Source organism: Syngnathus typhle, linkage group LG18 (genome assembly GCF_033458585.1).
Source record: "Syngnathus typhle isolate RoL2023-S1 ecotype Sweden linkage group LG18, RoL_Styp_1.0, whole genome shotgun sequence".
In the NCBI taxonomy this organism is placed as follows: Eukaryota; Metazoa; Chordata; class Actinopteri; order Syngnathiformes; family Syngnathidae; genus Syngnathus; species Syngnathus typhle.
The window spans coordinates 5,319,948-5,337,580 of NC_083755.1; the positions used below are offsets into that span (position 1 = coordinate 5,319,948).

Below are 17,633 nucleotides of genomic sequence, written 5' to 3' on the forward strand. Positions count from 1 at the left end.
AAACAAATGCGTTTGTGCCAAAATTAGTTAAAGCCATAAATGCGTATTGAACGTGTGTGCCAGTTGTAAACAAAATAGTTTTTTTTTTTTACCACTGTCGTCATGGGAACAAGTCACGTGATCCTACCCCGGAAGTGTCAATCTGGTCTGGGCGAGTCTTCCGCTGACCTGTGCATGACTTTTTTTCTTTCTCACCCTGCGCCTACACGGGTGCTGCCACAAGCTATCCATCCGCGGTACATTGTGGACATTGGTCCCGCTGATGAGCTTAACATCGAGATGACGGGCCAAGCACGTTGCTGGCGCGCCTGATCGCCATTGGAGGAAGTGGGCGGTGCCAGGTGTTGTGACATCATACCCGAACAGAGCCTCCCGCTTGATCCAGTAAACGCTGCTTGTTTAGCCAGCTAGTCTAGAGGAGATTATCCTCAAATCGTCGCTATGGCTGCCGGTGGAACCTCGCCGGACAATTAAAGAAACTAAATATCAGCTATGGATGTGACTTTCATCTTATCAGCCGTCATCTTCACGCTGCTTGCCCTGGTGGTCGCGACGTCGTTGCTGAACGGTTCCTCCAGGTCGTCATCGTCCGGGAGTTACCCGTCTGAACCGATCGCGGACGCCGGAAAAGGAGACGAGACTGTGGCCAAGCAGAACGGACACATACCGGAGAACACCAAGCAGGGGAAAGCTAAGGAGACGGCAGACTGGTGTGAGCTGAGCGGCAGCTCCCACGACCACTGGGACGTGGTCAAATCTGTGCTATCAGTGAGTGTCCTCCATCCACACTTGTTTGTTGTGCTAAAGATGTGATGAATTACGTCACTCTCTTAAGCTGTTTACCTTTACCTCCCACTCTCCAGTCAGGACCAACAGAAGTTAGTCTTGACCTGGCACATTGGAAATCATTTTATTACTGCAATTCAATTTGTTATCACTTTTGTGCCAGAACAAACAAAGGCCCTGTGCACACAAGTATTTACTTTCTCTCTCATTTTCTTACAGTTTGTCACACTGTACATAGAAACAAAGACTCAATGCAAAATCACTTATTTATTTACCTGTTTTTGTTTTAACTAATAATAGTGGGAGCCTATAGAAACAAAAGCGCAAATCAATTATCAAGTCAACTTTCAATCATCCGAAGAGAGATGCCGAGTAGCCACATCAGCATCCCTCCAAGATGATGCCTCTTCTCTGCCTCTTGTCCCGCCGCTTCATTCTGCCACACAGGAGGAGGCGGAAACCCGTCCCACCAGCGAGGAGCCGGAGCCAGCGCCGGTTGCGGCGGCCGTGACCGAGCGCTCCTCCTCCTCCTCGGCAGCATCCAGCCTGTCCGTACCGCAGCCCGACTCCAGGCACGCCAGCTTTGACTCATCGTCCGAGGCATCGTCAGGGCGCGGCCGGCGCTCCTTCATCGGGCTCTCTGATCAGGAGCTCCTAAAGTGTGCTTTCTCTTCCCCCCAGACCAACGGAGACACAGAGAGCCCGGAAGTCAATGGTGAACCTCAAATTAGAGCTCTCGTTACAATTTAGTAGGTTACACGTAGCTGTCAGCTGGATTAGATGTTCCTCATTCATACTCACAGGATGGGCAGAATATTAGGAACACCACTTTAGTTGACGTGGGGACATTTTTTGCATGTTTTTTTATTCAACGGTATCCTTTTTTTCCTGCAGATAAATCAGAGTTCCAAGCCAACAACTCTTTGAAGTACATCCCCGGAAAGTCACGCTCCCACCATATGGAGATGATGATGTCCAAAGAGGAGCTAGAGGAGGAACAAAGGTCAGTTCAAAACATGTTGTGACCTTCTGTGCTTTCACTGGCGGCTTTCAGCTCTTAAGCTGCCGTGCGATGCGGGCTAGACTCACTTAAGGCCAGATTGAGTCCCTGCCAACTTGCAGGACGTTTGACCGGAGGACGTGACGCCTAGTGTTGACTCACCCTGCGGATTTTGCTTAGAAACTATCACCTCTTCGTGTTGTTTATTAAAGGTGTCACAGATCCGTCCAAGTGTTGATTGGCTCTCCTGGAGTCACTCGCTCATTTGTCCTTCTGATAATGAGCTCTTGTGGCCACAGTTTTCATTGATTTGTGGCCAGATAATTAATGTAATCTGTATGAAAAATAATGCCTTTACAAAGACAAATTATAGTAAAGCAAAACAAAATACTTTAAAAAAAATGATAGTAATTTATACCCCTGCATGGACTGCCCCTAAGTGACCGCTAGAGGATGCTATAGTCGCCTTTGAAAAACGGCCGCTACTTCGGCCGAATCAGTGCGTCTTTTTTTTTTTTTTTTAAGTTTTTGTTTTATTGTGAAAGGTGTGTGCTTGCTGATTTGAAACGATGTATCATTTGAGAAATGAAAGATTTATTTAAAAAATGTAAAGTAAAGGATCCCCCCCCCCCCCCGCCCCCAGGGTGCAGCGGGAACAGCTGGCCGCCATCTTCCAGCTGCTTAAGGACAACACGGAGACGTTCGGCGACGTCTCCGAGGGCGACATGGAGGATCAGCTTCGTCTCTACTCCATTTGAGGAGGACGAGAGACAACCACGACGTCACTTGCGCTGCCTTACCTCGCCGACCAAATTCACTAAAACACTTGGGTGACAGTATTCCAGCAGCCGCTAATTTGTTATGACAGAAACAAGTGGTCCATTTGTATTATTTTGGCCGTTGTTCCCCGAAACCAAGTGAGCAACTCCAAATATAAACTTAATTTTCACCCGTGTAGCACTTTGCAGTTGTATAATAAAAATAAACTGAACATGCAGGTGGAATTTGTGTGTTTGTGACCACGTTGTGGTCTCGCCGGGCAGGTGTAAAGTGACGCGATGGTCCGCCACACCGCCAGGGTTTTTACCTGGTTGAGCGTCGGCTCCCTGGGCATTGTTGTTTTTGTTTTATTTCAAGGAGACCCCTCTGTGAAAGTCAGGTAAGTTGACTTTTTTTGCTGGTAACATCCATATTGCTTTTGAACAAGTTGGGAATAAAAAAAATAATAATATAACTCCCCAAATAGCCTAGCAACTAGCCAAGTACAGTTCTACCGTACACTATCTAGAGCCGGGTGGTTTTCTACGCAAATCACGACTACATTCTGGAAATGAAAACCTGGGAGAACCTGCACAACAGTAAAGTTATGCGTCTCTATCAAAGAACTGAAAAGGAACCCCGTCAAAAGACCTAACTGGAAACAAATACTAAAGTGGCAGGTTATGGCCAGTCCTCTGCTGGCCTAAACACTACCAAAAATCAATGAGCATTTGTAATTAACACATTATTTTTTTTACCCACCAGTCCATTTTTTTTATTCAAATGAAATAGTAAACTTCACAGTAGATGTATTCAAATCTGCGGAAGCCTTAATTCACCAGGAGGGGTCGCTGTTACCCTCTCTTAAAAAAAGAAATCACCCTTTTAACAAACAGTTGGTCAAAGCGGTTCAGTACTTCACAAAAGCTTCATTAGACTATCACTTTTTTTTTGTTTAATCACTCACACATATATCACCATTGTTTGCCTGGTTAAATAAAGATTTATAAACAACTATGTGGGAATCGAAATCATGGTGCCTCCACACATGACCATCACTTGTTTTCACTAGTTCCGAACAATTTTTTCTGGACTATTGTTGTTATATAGGTGTGACTTGTTATCTACACTCCAGTGTGTGTGTGTGTTTGCATGCATGTGCAAGTGCTCAGTCGAGGCCCTGCCCAGTATGTATTTGCCACTAAGTGCCACTTCCACCTCAGTAGAGCAGTCATTTCTCACAGGTTCCAGGTGACATGACCTTCCCTATATCCAGAATTTTTACTTGGCTGATTGCCATTTCCATTGGATTTCTATTTTTTGGTTTCTTTCAAGAAAATTTAACAGGGAACAAGTAAGTTTTTTTGGGTGTGATTTGAAAAGGTTTGACAGGGCTTGTATTTGGGCGGTGGGAACGATGATCTAAATGTATGATTTACACACTGCTCAAAACAGCATGATTATTTTGGAAATGGTCTGGTTTAGTGAAGAGGTCATAACTTTACGTGGGGTGATTAGAAATATGGGTTTTTTTTTAAGGTACAAAATACAGTTGTTTTTTGTTTTGAGCAAAATTCTAGCTTTTCTTTCATATATTACAATAGCCTGTTTAGCTTAATGTTAGCAAATGATGCCAAATAGCATCAGTGTCACCGTGTTCTAACAACAGACGATATACCGGGCATATGATGTATTCATCTTTTGAGAAAAAAAATAGAGAGGAATATCACCAGTTAATTAAGTCATTTGTGAAACTCAATACCTACTAAATTTGACAAACGATCCAAATTGCAGCTTCATTGATTTCACTTTCTTTTCCAATCCAGCTGGACCACATTCTCTAGGAGCTTTGAGACTATCACCTCAAAACAGGATTATAAAGAAAGCGTCACCAGACGTACCACCTTGAACGCACTCGTCACAGAGTTGGAAACAACAAAAGAAAATGTCTCCGCACCTGGCATCGATCCGAACACCCCCATGCCCATCCTCTTTAGATCCAACTTCTCCAAACTTCCTGTGTGGGATTTTGAAGACGTGTACAACCAGGATGGACCCGCAAGCACAGTAAGTACACACCATGGGATGAAAGAAAAGAAAATTTATATTTTTTCCCCCCCTTAGATGTGCCAACAATCATTGAGGTATTCCACGGACGAGACCTTCAGGAAGGCTTTCCTTCCTAAAATACGCTTGTTCCTACACAAGAACAACCTCAACATGAGTGAGTGGAACAGACTCTCCCATTTCAACAACCCGTTTGGCTTCATGGATTACTCTTATAACGGTAAGGCATTTTCATTTTGTCCATTAAAGATTTGCCATGACTCTAATAATTTCCTATTTTTGTCAGATGTAATGTCCTCAGTCAAGTTGATCCCGGAGCCAAAGGAGCCCCTCCTGTCTCCGAAGGCTGGCAGCGACGGTTGTATTCGTTGCGCTGTGGTGGGTACTGCCGGCATCCTGAACGGCTCCAAAATGGGCAAAGAAATTGACGCCCACGATTACATCTTTAGGTAAAATTTTGTTTTGATTTCCAGCCATTTGTTTGATTTATCACCTAGCTGTTTTATAATAAATACCAATGATATACTGGATAGCATGCATTAAAAGGGAAGAACATCCTAAAGTGGAGTGAGTTTACACTGAAGACTAATTCAAAATAATTACAAGTTGTCATGCAATATGATATCAGTCAATTATCTGAGCTTGAACGTCAGCAGCAAGCATTCTTAACATCCTCTAAGCTCCAGGATGTTTTAAATAAATATTGCTCAAATTGCGCGTGCACAACACCACAATGCACAATGAGGGAAATGAAATAGGAAAACCAGTTTTCCAGCATGCATCATTCAGAAGAAAAGGTTTGTACATGGGTTGGTCCTGTACCACACAATGGTGAGATTATGTGGGAATTACTGTCCATTCAAAATGGGTAGAATAAAACATCTGCATTTATTAATTGACATGTAACTGTGAAGATTCATATGCCTCCATTGATGATGAGCTGTCCGCCATACTTTAAGCTGTCCTGTGACATTGTTTTCATGCCGGTATGCATCTCAGGGAGGAATGAGCAACACATACAATGGTATCAAATGTATCAGTGACAAAGGATTGCTGTTTGTTTTCAAATGACAAGTTCACAATACCAGACAGACAAAAGTGTCCTGCTCGTTGGACAGGAGAAGTGACATTCTTGTCCAGCCAGGTATTTGAATCTTATCATGCTAACTTCTCAACTGTCTGGTTTTCATCATTGTGTGGAAGTGATGACGACACAAAATAATGCTAATCATGCTTGTCAGGATGAACGGCGCGGTAACCACGGGCTACGAGGATGACGTGGGGAACAGAACATCCGTCTACGTCCACACTGCTCACTCCATCACTACGTCTTTGTATTTGTTCAAGAAATACGGCTACAAGTCTGCCCCACACGACGAGGTAAGCCTACTCAATTTACTTATTCAATATCGCAATTGCTCACTCATATAGCTTATTTTATGCAGGGCATCAAATATGTGATGATTCCAGAGGGCATGAGGGACTTCCAGTGGCTTCAAGGACTCCTCCGTGGAGAGAGGGTGCAGTTTGGCCCGTACAAAAACCAACGGTGATGAAGCGCCTGGCCGGAATGTTATTGAGCATGTCTTATCTGATTTTAGGAGATTTATTATTATTAGAAAAGTATAGTCATGTTCTTCAATAGTCTTAAAAAAATCCAACTACGGGTTTTCTAAAAGTTGTAAAATAAATCTTTTGACTTTACAGCTGTATTATTCCAGTTTTTTTTTTTTCTCACATCCAGGCCCCGGACTTACTACTCGGGCCAATACAACGAGAGCCGCTTTTATGTCCTGCATCAAGACTTTCTGCGATATGTGCGCAACAGGTCGAGCTTCACTCATTAATCATGTTTCATGACCACGCTGTTCCTACTGCAAGTATATTTGCGCCACTTTTCAGGTTCCTGAAATCTCCCAACTTGAACAAACCTTACTGGGCAATAGTCCGACCAACCAATGGTGCTTTTGCACTCTTCCTGGCTCTCCACACATGCGATATAGTAAGTAACACAATCATTTACTGACTGACTGAAATTCTGATCATCGTCCAATTCTTTTTGTTCCACACAGGTTGATGCATACGGCTTCATGACGAGAGACTACGCAAAGTACTCCAACTATTATTTCCAGAGGCATGACAAGAGCCGGGTGGTTTTCTATGCAAATCACGACTACATTCTGGAAATGAAAACCTGGGAGAACCTGGACAACAGCAAAATCATGCGCATGTATCAAAGAAGCGAAAGGGAACTCCCTTCAAAAAACATAACTGGGAAGAATGGGTGACAGGTTTAGCTTTATTTTAAAACACTATTTATTCCTTGTTTGGCATGCACTAACTTGGCCGATAAAGCTGATTCTGATTCACTATTTTAAAAAAAGATGAGCTAACAGGCAGCATGACGCACGGGGGTGATGGAGACGACTCAGAAATCCTGTAATCTCCCAGCATGCTTTGCACTGTAAGACTCTTATTTCAATGATTTATACATGTTTGTTAAGCATTTTCTGACTTTGGTGTATTTCTCTTGTATGAAAATTATTCTTTTCACTATGATGCGTGGATGTCGAGTTAGTTTTTATTCAAAGATCATTAGTTAACATTGTATGGCTTCCAATAAGTTCCCTTGCCTCGTGTTTTCACGGCAGTTTAATCTCGTTTCTCTTCAAACCATTCAAATTAATCGCCTTAAATTAAAGATTTACGTGGGGAGGAACAATAAGAGTCTCTTTCAGTTTCTAGACGCCCCGTCATAGAATAGAGACATGCTTTACTTTGAAAATCGGAAAAAGGAAATAGTTAATTCTGAAACGCCGGAAGTGACCTGTTGGGGCCCTCGTCAGTATTGACGCTAACGGGAGGAAGCGTCTAGCTCGCCCGCATTCCTCCTCTGTCGACAGCCTCGTTGGGGCAGAGTGAGGCACAAGAAGAAAGGAGGCCATCAAAGAAGAAGGCGTCAAATTATATTTTTTGTTTTCCCCCTTACCACCAAAGCGAGTTGGATGTTTATAAATCAGGAATAGTCGACTCTTACACCGGACCGTGTGACCAAATATGGGCCGTGACTAAATAGCAAGTACGTCAGGACTGTCGACTTTTGGACCTGAAGAGAGAAGAGTATGATCAAACAGAAACCAAAAAAACCCGACCGTTTTTTGTCACCGCGTCGTCGTTAATATTGTGTAAATAGTCGAAAGGCTCCAACCTTTTTCACGGTGGATATCCTCTGTATTATTTTTTTTAATATCAAGATGGCTGATGACAGCAGCTAGCCCGTATAACAAGGACAGCGGAGCGACTTCCCCTTTTAATATCCTCATATTTTTATATTCTAACCCTGGAACGGTTACAAATATATATTTAAGAAAATAATGTATATATTGTATGCAAGCAAGGGATGCGTTTGTGAGGATAGTGTGGTTTAAAAAATGTGTACCTGTGCTACAAAATGGTGAGGTGAGTCATTTCGTTTTTTTCCCCCCCACGATTTTTGTCGAGATAAGTCGATTAAATATGTTGTTGGTCGACGGCGGGGGCGAGAGCAGGCGAATAAGCAGAAAGTAAGATTTAAGTCATAATTTAAGAATAATTGTATTTTTTTTTGTGAAAGGAGGGAGGAGCTTATTCGATCGATGAGTGTCGAAGCAAGCAACATTCCTGCAGATCCTTAAGCTAAATAAATGCTCTTTTGTTCAGAGGTTTCGATTGGAGCCCTTAAAAAAGCGACAACTATGCAGTGAAACCGCATCCAAAGCAACGGCCCGGCTATGCATTTATGATTTCTCCATCTAATAAGATTAGTAGGCCCTTTTGTTATCGAGTGGAAAGTGCCAGAGAGAGCCGCGGCCTTGTCTGTATGTGTGCGAGTGTTTGGATTATTATTCATCTCATGGAAATGGCGTTTCACGTCAAAACAAAACCGAGGCGTTTTTAATCGGAATCTGTTGTGGGCCGCTGTGCACTTAACCGAGCCGAGCCTCCTGTGCTGCTCTGTTAGGTATTTCTGGAGAGTGACTGTTATAGGTTTAGTGTCAGGTTTAAAAAAAATAAAAAGCATTAATCAGGGTGTGGGAGCAGGTACACGAATCACGCCCCTGGCAGCTGTCAGTGCACGTGCAGGAGGTCGTGTGCTCATTTGCATATTTGGCTGCCCCCCCTGGCTTAGTTATCTGTGCCTTGTTTGGATTCCAAGGTTTTACCTGCAGGCCGCTTCTTCCTGTAGGCCACACAAAATCACTCCCTGTGTGTTTGTGTGTGTCACAGTTTACAGTAATCTCGTAACGTCAGCCTCACTGTGTGTGTTCTCATTTTGGTCAGTTTTCCGGAACTTGCCGCAGCAATAACTAACAAGTCAGGGTGTCAGCGCAAAGGTAAACGCACACTTTAAGGACAGTGTCAGGTTTTTTTTTTCTGGGAAGGGTGGTGCGGGGGGGAGGCTCGGGTTTCGTGAGAACACAGACCGAAACCCCGAGGCATTTTTTTGTATGCCTGCTCCCGCCACCATGGCGTCTGACATGGCCGAGACGTGGAAGAACTGCTTCGAGGAGGAGCTCATCTGCCCCATCTGCCTGCACGTCTTCTCCGAGCCCATCCAGCTGCCCTGCAAGCACAATTTCTGTCGGGCGTGCATCAGCGAGGCCTGGGCCAAGGACTCCACGTTGGCCCGCTGCCCCGAGTGCAACCATGCGTACAGCCAAAAGCCCAGCCTGGAGAAGAACCACAAGCTTTCCAACATCGTGGAGAAGTACAATGCCCTCAGCGTGGAAAAGGCGTCCGTGCCGCCCCCTCAATGCATTCTGTGCCGACGCGGCCCCCCGCTGCCCGCCGTTAAGGTGTGCCTGCGCTGCAACGCGCCGTGCTGCCAGTCGCACGTGCAGACCCACTTGCAGCAGCCCTGCTCGGCGCTCGGGCATCTGCTGGTGGAGGCCGAGGCGGTCAAGGCGTGGACGTGCCCGCAGCACGACGAGTACCGGCTGTATCACTGCGAGGCTGAGCAGACCGCCGTGTGCCAATACTGTTGCTTCGCCCGCTGTCACCCCAGCCACGGGCACGCCGTCGCCGACGTGGAGCTGCGCCGCAACGACATCAGAGTAAGACATCCGCGCACTCACCACAGTCCCCTCGTAACTGCTATTTTTAAGGTTATTGTGGACTTGACCATGTGAGTCAAATTTGGGTTCTTGAAAAGTCCCATTGATAATTTAACTAATGCCGAAGGCCTTGGGTAGATTGAATTCATGCACACGGAGGCTGGAGCAAATTTTTTTTTCTCCTTACCACATTGACCTAAATCTACGTTATCTATAGAAGTGAATGTCAGACATCTTGAGGGAATTCTGTGAAGTTTATCCAGAATCAATAAGTGCTTTTGTGCATTCTTGGAAGGATTGCATTTTCATTTCGTGAAGTCACCAAGCAACAACAAGCACATTTAAATCGGGTCCTTGAAATGGTCACATTTCCGTTGCAAAGGCCGCAATATACATCCAGCTTGCTGCAGTCGTCCTTCTCATCTGTCGGAATGCCACACAATGCAGTGAGCGGCGGAGGGGACAATGAGGGTCCCTCATTGTGAAGGGGGGGCGGGTTTCTTATCTCCCCGCCACAGATGCATCCTTGCGCGGGGATCGCCAGCGAGGGATTATAGTGATTCGTCACTCGATTGTGTGGATTTTATTTTTAAATGACATCTTGGTTTCCTGGTGTTTTGACCCCCCTTTTTTTTTTTAACACGCGGACATTTTTCAAAGGAATATGCATGTTGGGGGGGGGGATTAGTCAGAGAGGGGAAACGTGAGGCGTCGACTGACTCATGACGCCGGCTTTCGGTGTCAACCCTGTCACGCCGCCTTGTACTTCCTGTCGCAATGAGTCAGCAGGAGGGGTGACAGGGGTTAGGGTTGGGGGCGTGGTTGCCCATCTGAACTGTGAAGCCATGTCGCCCTCCCCCCCCCCCGAAAGAAAAAAAATCTTTGCCATCTTTTTCCTACATTATTAATGCTCTGGATGGTCGCTAATTAGAGCCCGCTGAATTATTTAGGGTCGAATATTTACACTGTGTTCTGCATTCATGTATGTAGATATGAGGGTCTATTTAACATATATTTCCATATTCACCAAATCCACCTTCTTTGCCAGCCGCCCCTTTATGCATAATCGTTGATTCCAGCTCAATCAGCCATCTTTAATATGATTTCAACCCCCTCGCTACGCCATCCCCCTCCCCTGCACTTCCATCAGCCCCGCACGTCTAATTCACCTCCCTGCACCTCCAGGCGCGGCCAGACCTTCTTCATGGCCCCCCCTGGTCCTGATGGAAAAGACACTGTGCTGAAATGACAGCTAAAGAGGGGCCCTCCCGAGCCCCCCCCCCCCCTCCCTTGACTCCCAGTGCCCAATCTCACCCGCCCATCCCCTGCCTGCCCTACGTATCCATAGCTGCAACCTCCCTCTGCTAAGCTTCTTCTCCTTCGACCCCGCAGCTTTTTTTCTGCTCACAGCCCGACTCAATCAATCAGCACAACCAGGTCACAGTCCTGCATGTAACATGGCAACCATGTGTGTGTCTGTGTGTGAGATATCTAGGCCAGTGATTTTCAGCCAGGGAACCAATGTTAAAATCAGCTGTCTGTTTAAGATTTTTGAACCATGTCGGACACTTTTGCAATCCCATCTCCACTCGTTGCAAGGGCTAGCATGCTAGCGTGCTACACATAGTGGAATCCGGATAAAGATGGGCCCAGTGAACACAGAGACATGTCTGTCTGCTGACATTAGCATTTAGTTGGACTGCCTTGCCCAAATAAAACAACCCGCTACAACTAGAAATGAAAAGCATTCCATTCTCTCTTGAATTATGAAAACATGTCATGCTTTTAGCTGGCCACTAAAGCGGAGGAGAGCTTTTCCTGCCGGCTTATGTTGGTTCATTTATCAATTCAAACCCCCCCCCAACACAAACACGCACACACACACACACTTGTGCAAGCACAAAACAGCTGCGGGTTGCCATGGCAGCATGGTCCTCCCCTCCTGTGGGGATTGTGCGTGTCGGATCGAGACTAACTAAGCGGGGATGGAGGGGGGGGGGGATTGTTGCACTCTTTAAAGACCTTCTTTCCTCTGCTTTTCTTTTTCTGTCACCTTGCAGCAAAGCCTACTGAAGCAACAGGAGCGTGTGGAGGACCGCGTGCAGGAGATCGAGGAGCAGCTATGCAAGCTAGACTCGGACAAGTGCGTGGTGGAGGTGTGTTTGCGCACTGTGACCGCACAATTCAGCCTCCATTTTGTGTTGACTCTCCTTGTCCTCCTCCTCCACAAGGACCGTGTGCTGGAGCTGAAGGAGGACGTCCGCCTGCAGTACCAGCGCATGCATCAGCTCCTGGATGAGGACCTGGGTCGCACGCTGGAGGCGCTCGAGCGGGCGCAGGCGCGCTTCTGCCAGGAGAACGCCGCCCAAGTCTTGGCGCTGGGTGAGCAGCGGCACGAGGCGCACAAGCTCCTGAGCGCCATCAACACGGCGTTCGGAAAGGCGGAGGAGCTGGGCTTCATGAAGAACACCAAGCCCGTCAAGATCCTCACTGACAGGTATAAGGGGTGTCAGCGTTGCAGTCTTATGGCTTGTACTCGGGGTCTCATCTGGAATGTTTTGTAGGTCTCAAGCGTGCGTGGGGAGCACTCTGCCGCCCTACAAGGTGGGCAATTTGAACGGCAAGCTCTTCCTCTCGGAGATCTCCAAGCGGGAGAAAAGCTTGAAGAGAACGCTGGAAGGTACAAACTGGGAGAGGTGTCAAAATGTCCTTCCTGAAGTGTTTTGCATGAACATGTTCTCGTGTCTACCCTCAGCTCCGCTCACCCCTCCCTCCACCTTCCTGCAATCTGTCCCGGCCTTCCCCAGCTACCAAAGCTCAGCCTCGGGAGTAGAGAAACGGAAACATTCCGCCGCCTTCCCGGAAGGAAACTCGAGCAAAAACGGCACGGCGACTTTCAAAGATGGCTCTTCTTCCTCCTCCTCTTCTTCCTCGAGCAAGCAGCCCTACCTGGGCTCCTCCTCGTCCTCCGGAGAAGGTCAGTCTGCCAATCAGCCCTGCGGCCCACCGCACATCACGGACGGCGCCAACCACCATTCCGGCTCAGTCTTCGGCTCCTCACACTTCCCCCCCGGCGGCGGGGGCGGCGGCACCGGGGGCTCCTCCCACTCCTCCCAGCAGACCGTGCTGCCGCAGTACGGCGGGCGCAAGATCCTGGTGTGCACCATGGATAACTGCTATTGCTCCGGGGTGCCGTCCGTGTCGGGCCACCGCGGCCACCCGCCGTACCCGCGCTCGGGCTCCTTCCCCTGGGTCAGCGCGCAGGACTACCCCCCGCCGCCCGGCCTGGCCTCCGGGGGGCCGTCCATGCAGGGCCTGGCAGTGCGCGACTGGATCGACGCCTCGCAGTCGCACAGACACGCCGACTTCTACGGGCTGTACGGGCAGCCCTCCGCAAAGCACTACGTCACTAGTTAACACACACATACTCATGCATACAGACCACACACAGCAAATTGTGTAATCCCTTGCTATTTGCAAAGAATGGGTGACCTCCTAATAGCCTGGATTAGTAGTTTAAACTGTAAATCTACCATCAACAATATCATCACATTTGTCCCCCCCCTCGTTTCTAACTCATTTTACATTTCCTTTCAAAATAAATTGGCCCTTTTTTGTTCAGAAAGAGCACAAAAATTTGAACCGCAAATATGCAGGGGATTACGATAGACTGCTTTAAAGCCGTGATAGCCTACACACATTTAAACTGTACACACACACACACACACCTCTAGAATACAATGTATACACATTCGGGGGCAGGGTCGATTGCTTTTTAGTTTTATTTTATTTTCCGCCAGTGTTGTAAAATGTACGTTAAACTAAAAAGAAAGCGTTAAAAAGGAAGCATTGAGAAACCCGAGCGACTGTTTTAAGAGACTCTGAGGGAGGAGGCAGAAGAGGAGCTGTTATTTATAGAGTGGGAGATGAACTTTTAATGGGTGGGCCAAGAAAAAGGAAAAAGACTCAAGTGTTCCCGGTTCAGCATCCACCGAGGTCCGTTGCCTTACGTCGTTGTCATGAAAGCCTATGATTTTTTTTTTTGGGGGGGGGGGGGCGGTCCCCTCTGTTGTGGCACTTGTTACTGCTTCCCAAGCGCTTCCACCCAATACCCACAATGCACTTGTAGGACGCTTTCCCGTACCCCCCCACCCCCTCAACTTCACGAGAAATAAGAGCCCAGAGTGGCGAGACCAAACCAATCAAGCGTCAAGTGGAAGAGGATCTGACGACGCTGTTTCACGTACTTCCTTCAGGGCGATGATGTCACTTCCACTCAGTAAGCACACACACTCACACATACGCGATAGCGCTTGGCTTCCTCTTTGCTGCTGTAAGCATGCAAAGGAAGACTTTTTTTTTTTAAGCACTCAGAAGAAGAGACATTGTATGCAGTTAAAAAAAAAAAAAAGGACTGTATTATGATCTACTTTTTCTAAAAGAATGACAATGGACCGGTCATCCTTCTTACATAGAAGCCATTAAGGACACTTGACTGTGAGAGAAAGTACAAAAAAAAAAACTTGAAAGTATCTTTTTTTGTAAATATTTTGTGAAATGGAAAAATGACACGACATGATTTGGAGAATTCCAAATAAAGAAACAAATTTAAATCTTTCCTGCCTGGTTGATTAAAGAGACAACAATGTTTCACAGAATTTTCACAACAGTTAATATTACAACTTAATCTCCTTAATTCTTAAAATGGTAACAAAGTTGAAGTTTCAAGGAGAAAGAATCAGTGAAGAATCGATGGTAAGTAGAGCTGCAATCTTTGCACAGATTAGCATTGTTCATTCTATTTGGCAAGCCTTGTTAAGAACACTACACATTCCTGACCCACTCTCCTGCCACTCCCACCTATGTGTCCCAACCTTCCACACAAGTTTTCTTTTTTAATGATTCGTCTCACTTCCTACAGTACACCCACATAGTAATAAAACACTCCCTTATTTCTCTCTCCTGACATTCTCCCATGCGAGTATGCACAGCTGTCGTGCAGCTGTCGGATGCAATGGAAAGAGAGACATAGTTGCCCACCACTCACTTGTATCTTTTTTTTTATTCATAAATTAGTTAACCCCGATACAAATGTCAAACATATAGTATGTATCGTTTATCTATTTTTTTCATGCACGTGTTTGAGTGACGAACCAAAGGGATGTTTGTATAAGACGAGCACTTTAGCCCACGTTAAAAACATTTTGCCTTTTTCATGATGCTATGACCTAGATTGCGCAATAACGCACCACGAGAGCATTTGAAAAAATCCGTTTGAGTCGAGCTGTCTCCCACACGCAGCGCCGAGACCTCTTCACTGACACCAACAGCTGATAAGCACAAAAGGCAAGCGTACACTTTTTCTTTCTTCTTTTATTCACATACAGTACCTTTAGCACAGATTACATTCGAGAATATCGATCTAAATCCCCCAAAAAAGTCACAGAAGTGAAACAAAACCAATCTGCAGGTACAGTATGAGGACTACAAAATAGAGCCGAGTAATGCGCGTAAAACATACCAACGCAGGGGTGGGAGGGGGGGAACCCCACACTATTTACAGTGGATTTAAAAACTCCTCTAATTCATCTAATTTCTTTTTATACATATCATATACAGTATCGTTCTTTACGTGGGTTTAGGGTGGTGAAAGCACACTCTACTTAACTCTGCCATAAATAAAACGCTTACAAAAATAGAAGACCTCACGTCAAACGGAGCCATGAAAGCGCACGTGGAACGATTCGAAAAGAATGACACTTTGACTTCCAATCTTCCTCTTGAAAGACAGCAGCTCGACGGAAATAGTTAAAAGTGTGACGGGCGGGAATGCAGCAGTTAAAAACCCTCTTTGTTGGATTCCTTGTAGTGTGTACATTCGTAAGTTGTACCCCGGAGTGTTTAAGGCTCAGGAGACGTTGCCCCACGTCCTCCTGAGGAGAAGACGACTGAATAGATGAGCTACTTCTTCTTGGAGTTGACGCTCTTGCACACCCAGTTCATGCCCTCCTGTGGGTTAAGTGAGTTTGAAAAAATGAAAAAAAGAGGATAAGAATGGAAAAAATAACTGCTTGATGATAAAAGGAAAAGATGGCAGACCTGGATGCCCTCGCTGGTGAGGGCGGAGCATGACTGGATTTGCCAGATGCGGTCACGGATGGTGTGAAGGTTGAGGCCCTCGGCGATCTCGGAGGCCGGCGCCGCCGTCAGGAGGTCCTGCTTGTTGGCGAAGATCAGCACGGGCACACCGCTCAGCTTTTCCTCCTCCAGCAGCTCGGCCAGTTCCTGAAAAGATAATACAACACAAGTCAGTTGTCATAACAGGGGTTCTCAAAATGGCTGCCATCAGATGATGGTTACAAAAGTTACCAAAGTCTCAAGTAACCTCACATACCTGCCCCGTCTCCTCAAATCTTTTCCTGTCAGCGCTGTCGATGACATAAATCTGTAAACAAATAACAAATGACCATACGAACCCTGACGCAGTTCCAAGACGTGTCGATAATGTTACGAGCTTACGAGCACGTCAGTGTTTTCAAAGTAGTTCCTCCAGTAGGGCCTGATCTTCCTCTGGCCGCCAATGTCCCAAACGTTGAGTTTGAAGCCTTGCGACTGGACGCTCTTGATGTTGAAGCCCTGGAGGAGGAGAGAAATTGTGACTTTTTAGGGGAGCCATCACGGGACCATGACATTGTTAGCTTGCTTTGGTAAAATAGGCAAGCATTTTTAAAAGTGGGACTGCCAAAGTGCATCATTGCTTACCTGGGTGGGGGTGATGTGGCTGATGTCCTCGGAGGCCAGCTGCTTGAGCAAGGTGGTCTTCCCGCCGTTGTCCAGGCCCAGCAGCAATATCCTCACCTCCTGGTCTGGTGTGCTCTTCAGTTTGCGCAGGATTGACAGCAATCCCTGCAAATGGCATCAACGAACGTGTAACAACGATGGCTGCCATTGTTGCACATCTTCCAAACGTGATTGTTGATAGGGCCAAGATTCGAACCCCAAACCTCAGAACTGTGATGCAGACATCAGTGCACAATCTAAACGCGTTTACTCTTCATAACATCTGAATTAGTGTCCTTTTGTCTTTTCACTGACTGGCTTTGGGCCCGGATATCGACGGTACGGAAGATGCTAAACGCGGCTAATTTGCTAATCTCCCCCCCCGGCAATTGAAGCTAACGCAACAAGATGGTTTTTGAGGATGGCTCCAGCGGACAGCTTTAACAACTTTGCAATCCCGACTATGTTTGAATGAGCACATTTTGACCCGTTTTTACCTAGTTAACGGTTATTACGAGGGAATTACGGATACTCACCATCTTGTTGTCTTGTGTCGTAGAGACGCCGCCGCGGAGGGTTACTAAGGACGATGACGTCACTCGCACAGGAACGCGCCCGAGTAAGTGGCTATTATCAAGCCGGTAAAGTGCTTGGATAACACTTTAATGATATTATCCCCACGTCTTAAATACGATAAGTGGTCATACTTAAAAAGCGATTGTAATAAAGCGAACTACTGGACGTAAAGATTCAATATGTTGTTCACACTCCCATCCACAGGTGGCGACAGTGAGGCCGAAGTTGCTTGCACCAACTGCTTTGTGTTTTACATTTAGTCGCATAAATCAGTTCGTTTTATTTCGTCAATGATTTAGGACTGGAGTGTGGCGTCACGCGGAGTAGTGGTTTATGCTAGCTGTAGCTTTAGCTGTATACATATAGCCGATGGAGTACAGTAAACGTAGTACTCTTTTACTGCACGTCGTTCTTCGCAGCGCTCATTTAAGAGCCACGAGAGGGCGACAGAGCAATTCAAAACATCCGCCCATTACCAATTCACATGGTTTCGCAGTCCACTGCATTACATATATATGAATTTTTGCCCCGCAGGCTATAGCAACCAGACTCGTTTTAATTATTGCGGACTT

At 46.3% G+C, this 17,633-nt stretch overlaps 4 protein-coding genes across 6 annotated transcripts; 3 read left to right on the forward strand and 1 right to left on the reverse strand.

Annotated features, from left to right (window-relative positions):
* Positions 1-139: 139 nt before the first annotated feature.
* On the forward strand, positions 140-2,783 carry LOC133171348 (matrix-remodeling-associated protein 7-like). Of its 3 annotated transcripts, XM_061304650.1 has the most exons (5): positions 140-768; positions 1,234-1,386; positions 1,468-1,501; positions 1,681-1,789; positions 2,430-2,783. In XM_061304650.1, the coding sequence occupies exons 1-5, from the start codon at positions 493-495 to the stop codon at positions 2,542-2,544; spliced, it is 687 nt and encodes a 228-aa protein (XP_061160634.1). In that variant the 5' UTR covers positions 140-492; the 3' UTR covers positions 2,545-2,783. The 3 variants fall into 3 exon arrangements, with proteins under 3 accessions (XP_061160634.1, XP_061160635.1, XP_061160633.1); XM_061304651.1 differs by lacking the exon at positions 1,234-1,386; XM_061304649.1 differs by having other exon boundaries at positions 142-768; positions 1,234-1,501.
* A 918-nt stretch (positions 2,784-3,701) lies between these two features.
* LOC133142602 (alpha-N-acetylgalactosaminide alpha-2,6-sialyltransferase 2-like) lies at positions 3,702-7,171 on the forward strand. The gene is made up of 9 exons (XM_061263925.1): positions 3,702-3,899; positions 4,372-4,612; positions 4,670-4,832; positions 4,899-5,061; positions 5,854-5,992; positions 6,058-6,161; positions 6,357-6,440; positions 6,515-6,614; positions 6,685-7,171. The coding sequence occupies exons 1-9, from the start codon at positions 3,802-3,804 to the stop codon at positions 6,898-6,900; spliced, it is 1,308 nt and encodes a 435-aa protein (XP_061119909.1). The 5' UTR covers positions 3,702-3,801; the 3' UTR covers positions 6,901-7,171.
* A 141-nt stretch (positions 7,172-7,312) lies between these two features.
* trim8b (tripartite motif containing 8b) lies at positions 7,313-14,318 on the forward strand. Its single transcript, XM_061263924.1, has 5 exons — positions 7,313-9,705; positions 11,766-11,861; positions 11,937-12,202; positions 12,270-12,385; positions 12,461-14,318. The coding sequence occupies exons 1-5, from the start codon at positions 9,100-9,102 to the stop codon at positions 13,120-13,122; spliced, it is 1,746 nt and encodes a 581-aa protein (XP_061119908.1). The 5' UTR covers positions 7,313-9,099; the 3' UTR covers positions 13,123-14,318.
* A 742-nt stretch (positions 14,319-15,060) lies between these two features.
* arl3b (ADP ribosylation factor like GTPase 3b) lies at positions 15,061-17,182 on the reverse strand. Its single transcript, XM_061304767.1, has 6 exons — positions 17,022-17,182; positions 16,468-16,611; positions 16,225-16,341; positions 16,100-16,150; positions 15,805-15,990; positions 15,061-15,714 (listed from the first exon to the last, which is right to left on the reverse strand). The coding sequence occupies exons 1-6, from the start codon at positions 17,022-17,024 to the stop codon at positions 15,667-15,669; spliced, it is 549 nt and encodes a 182-aa protein (XP_061160751.1). The 5' UTR covers positions 17,025-17,182; the 3' UTR covers positions 15,061-15,666.
* Between the last annotated feature and the right edge of the window lie 451 nt (positions 17,183-17,633).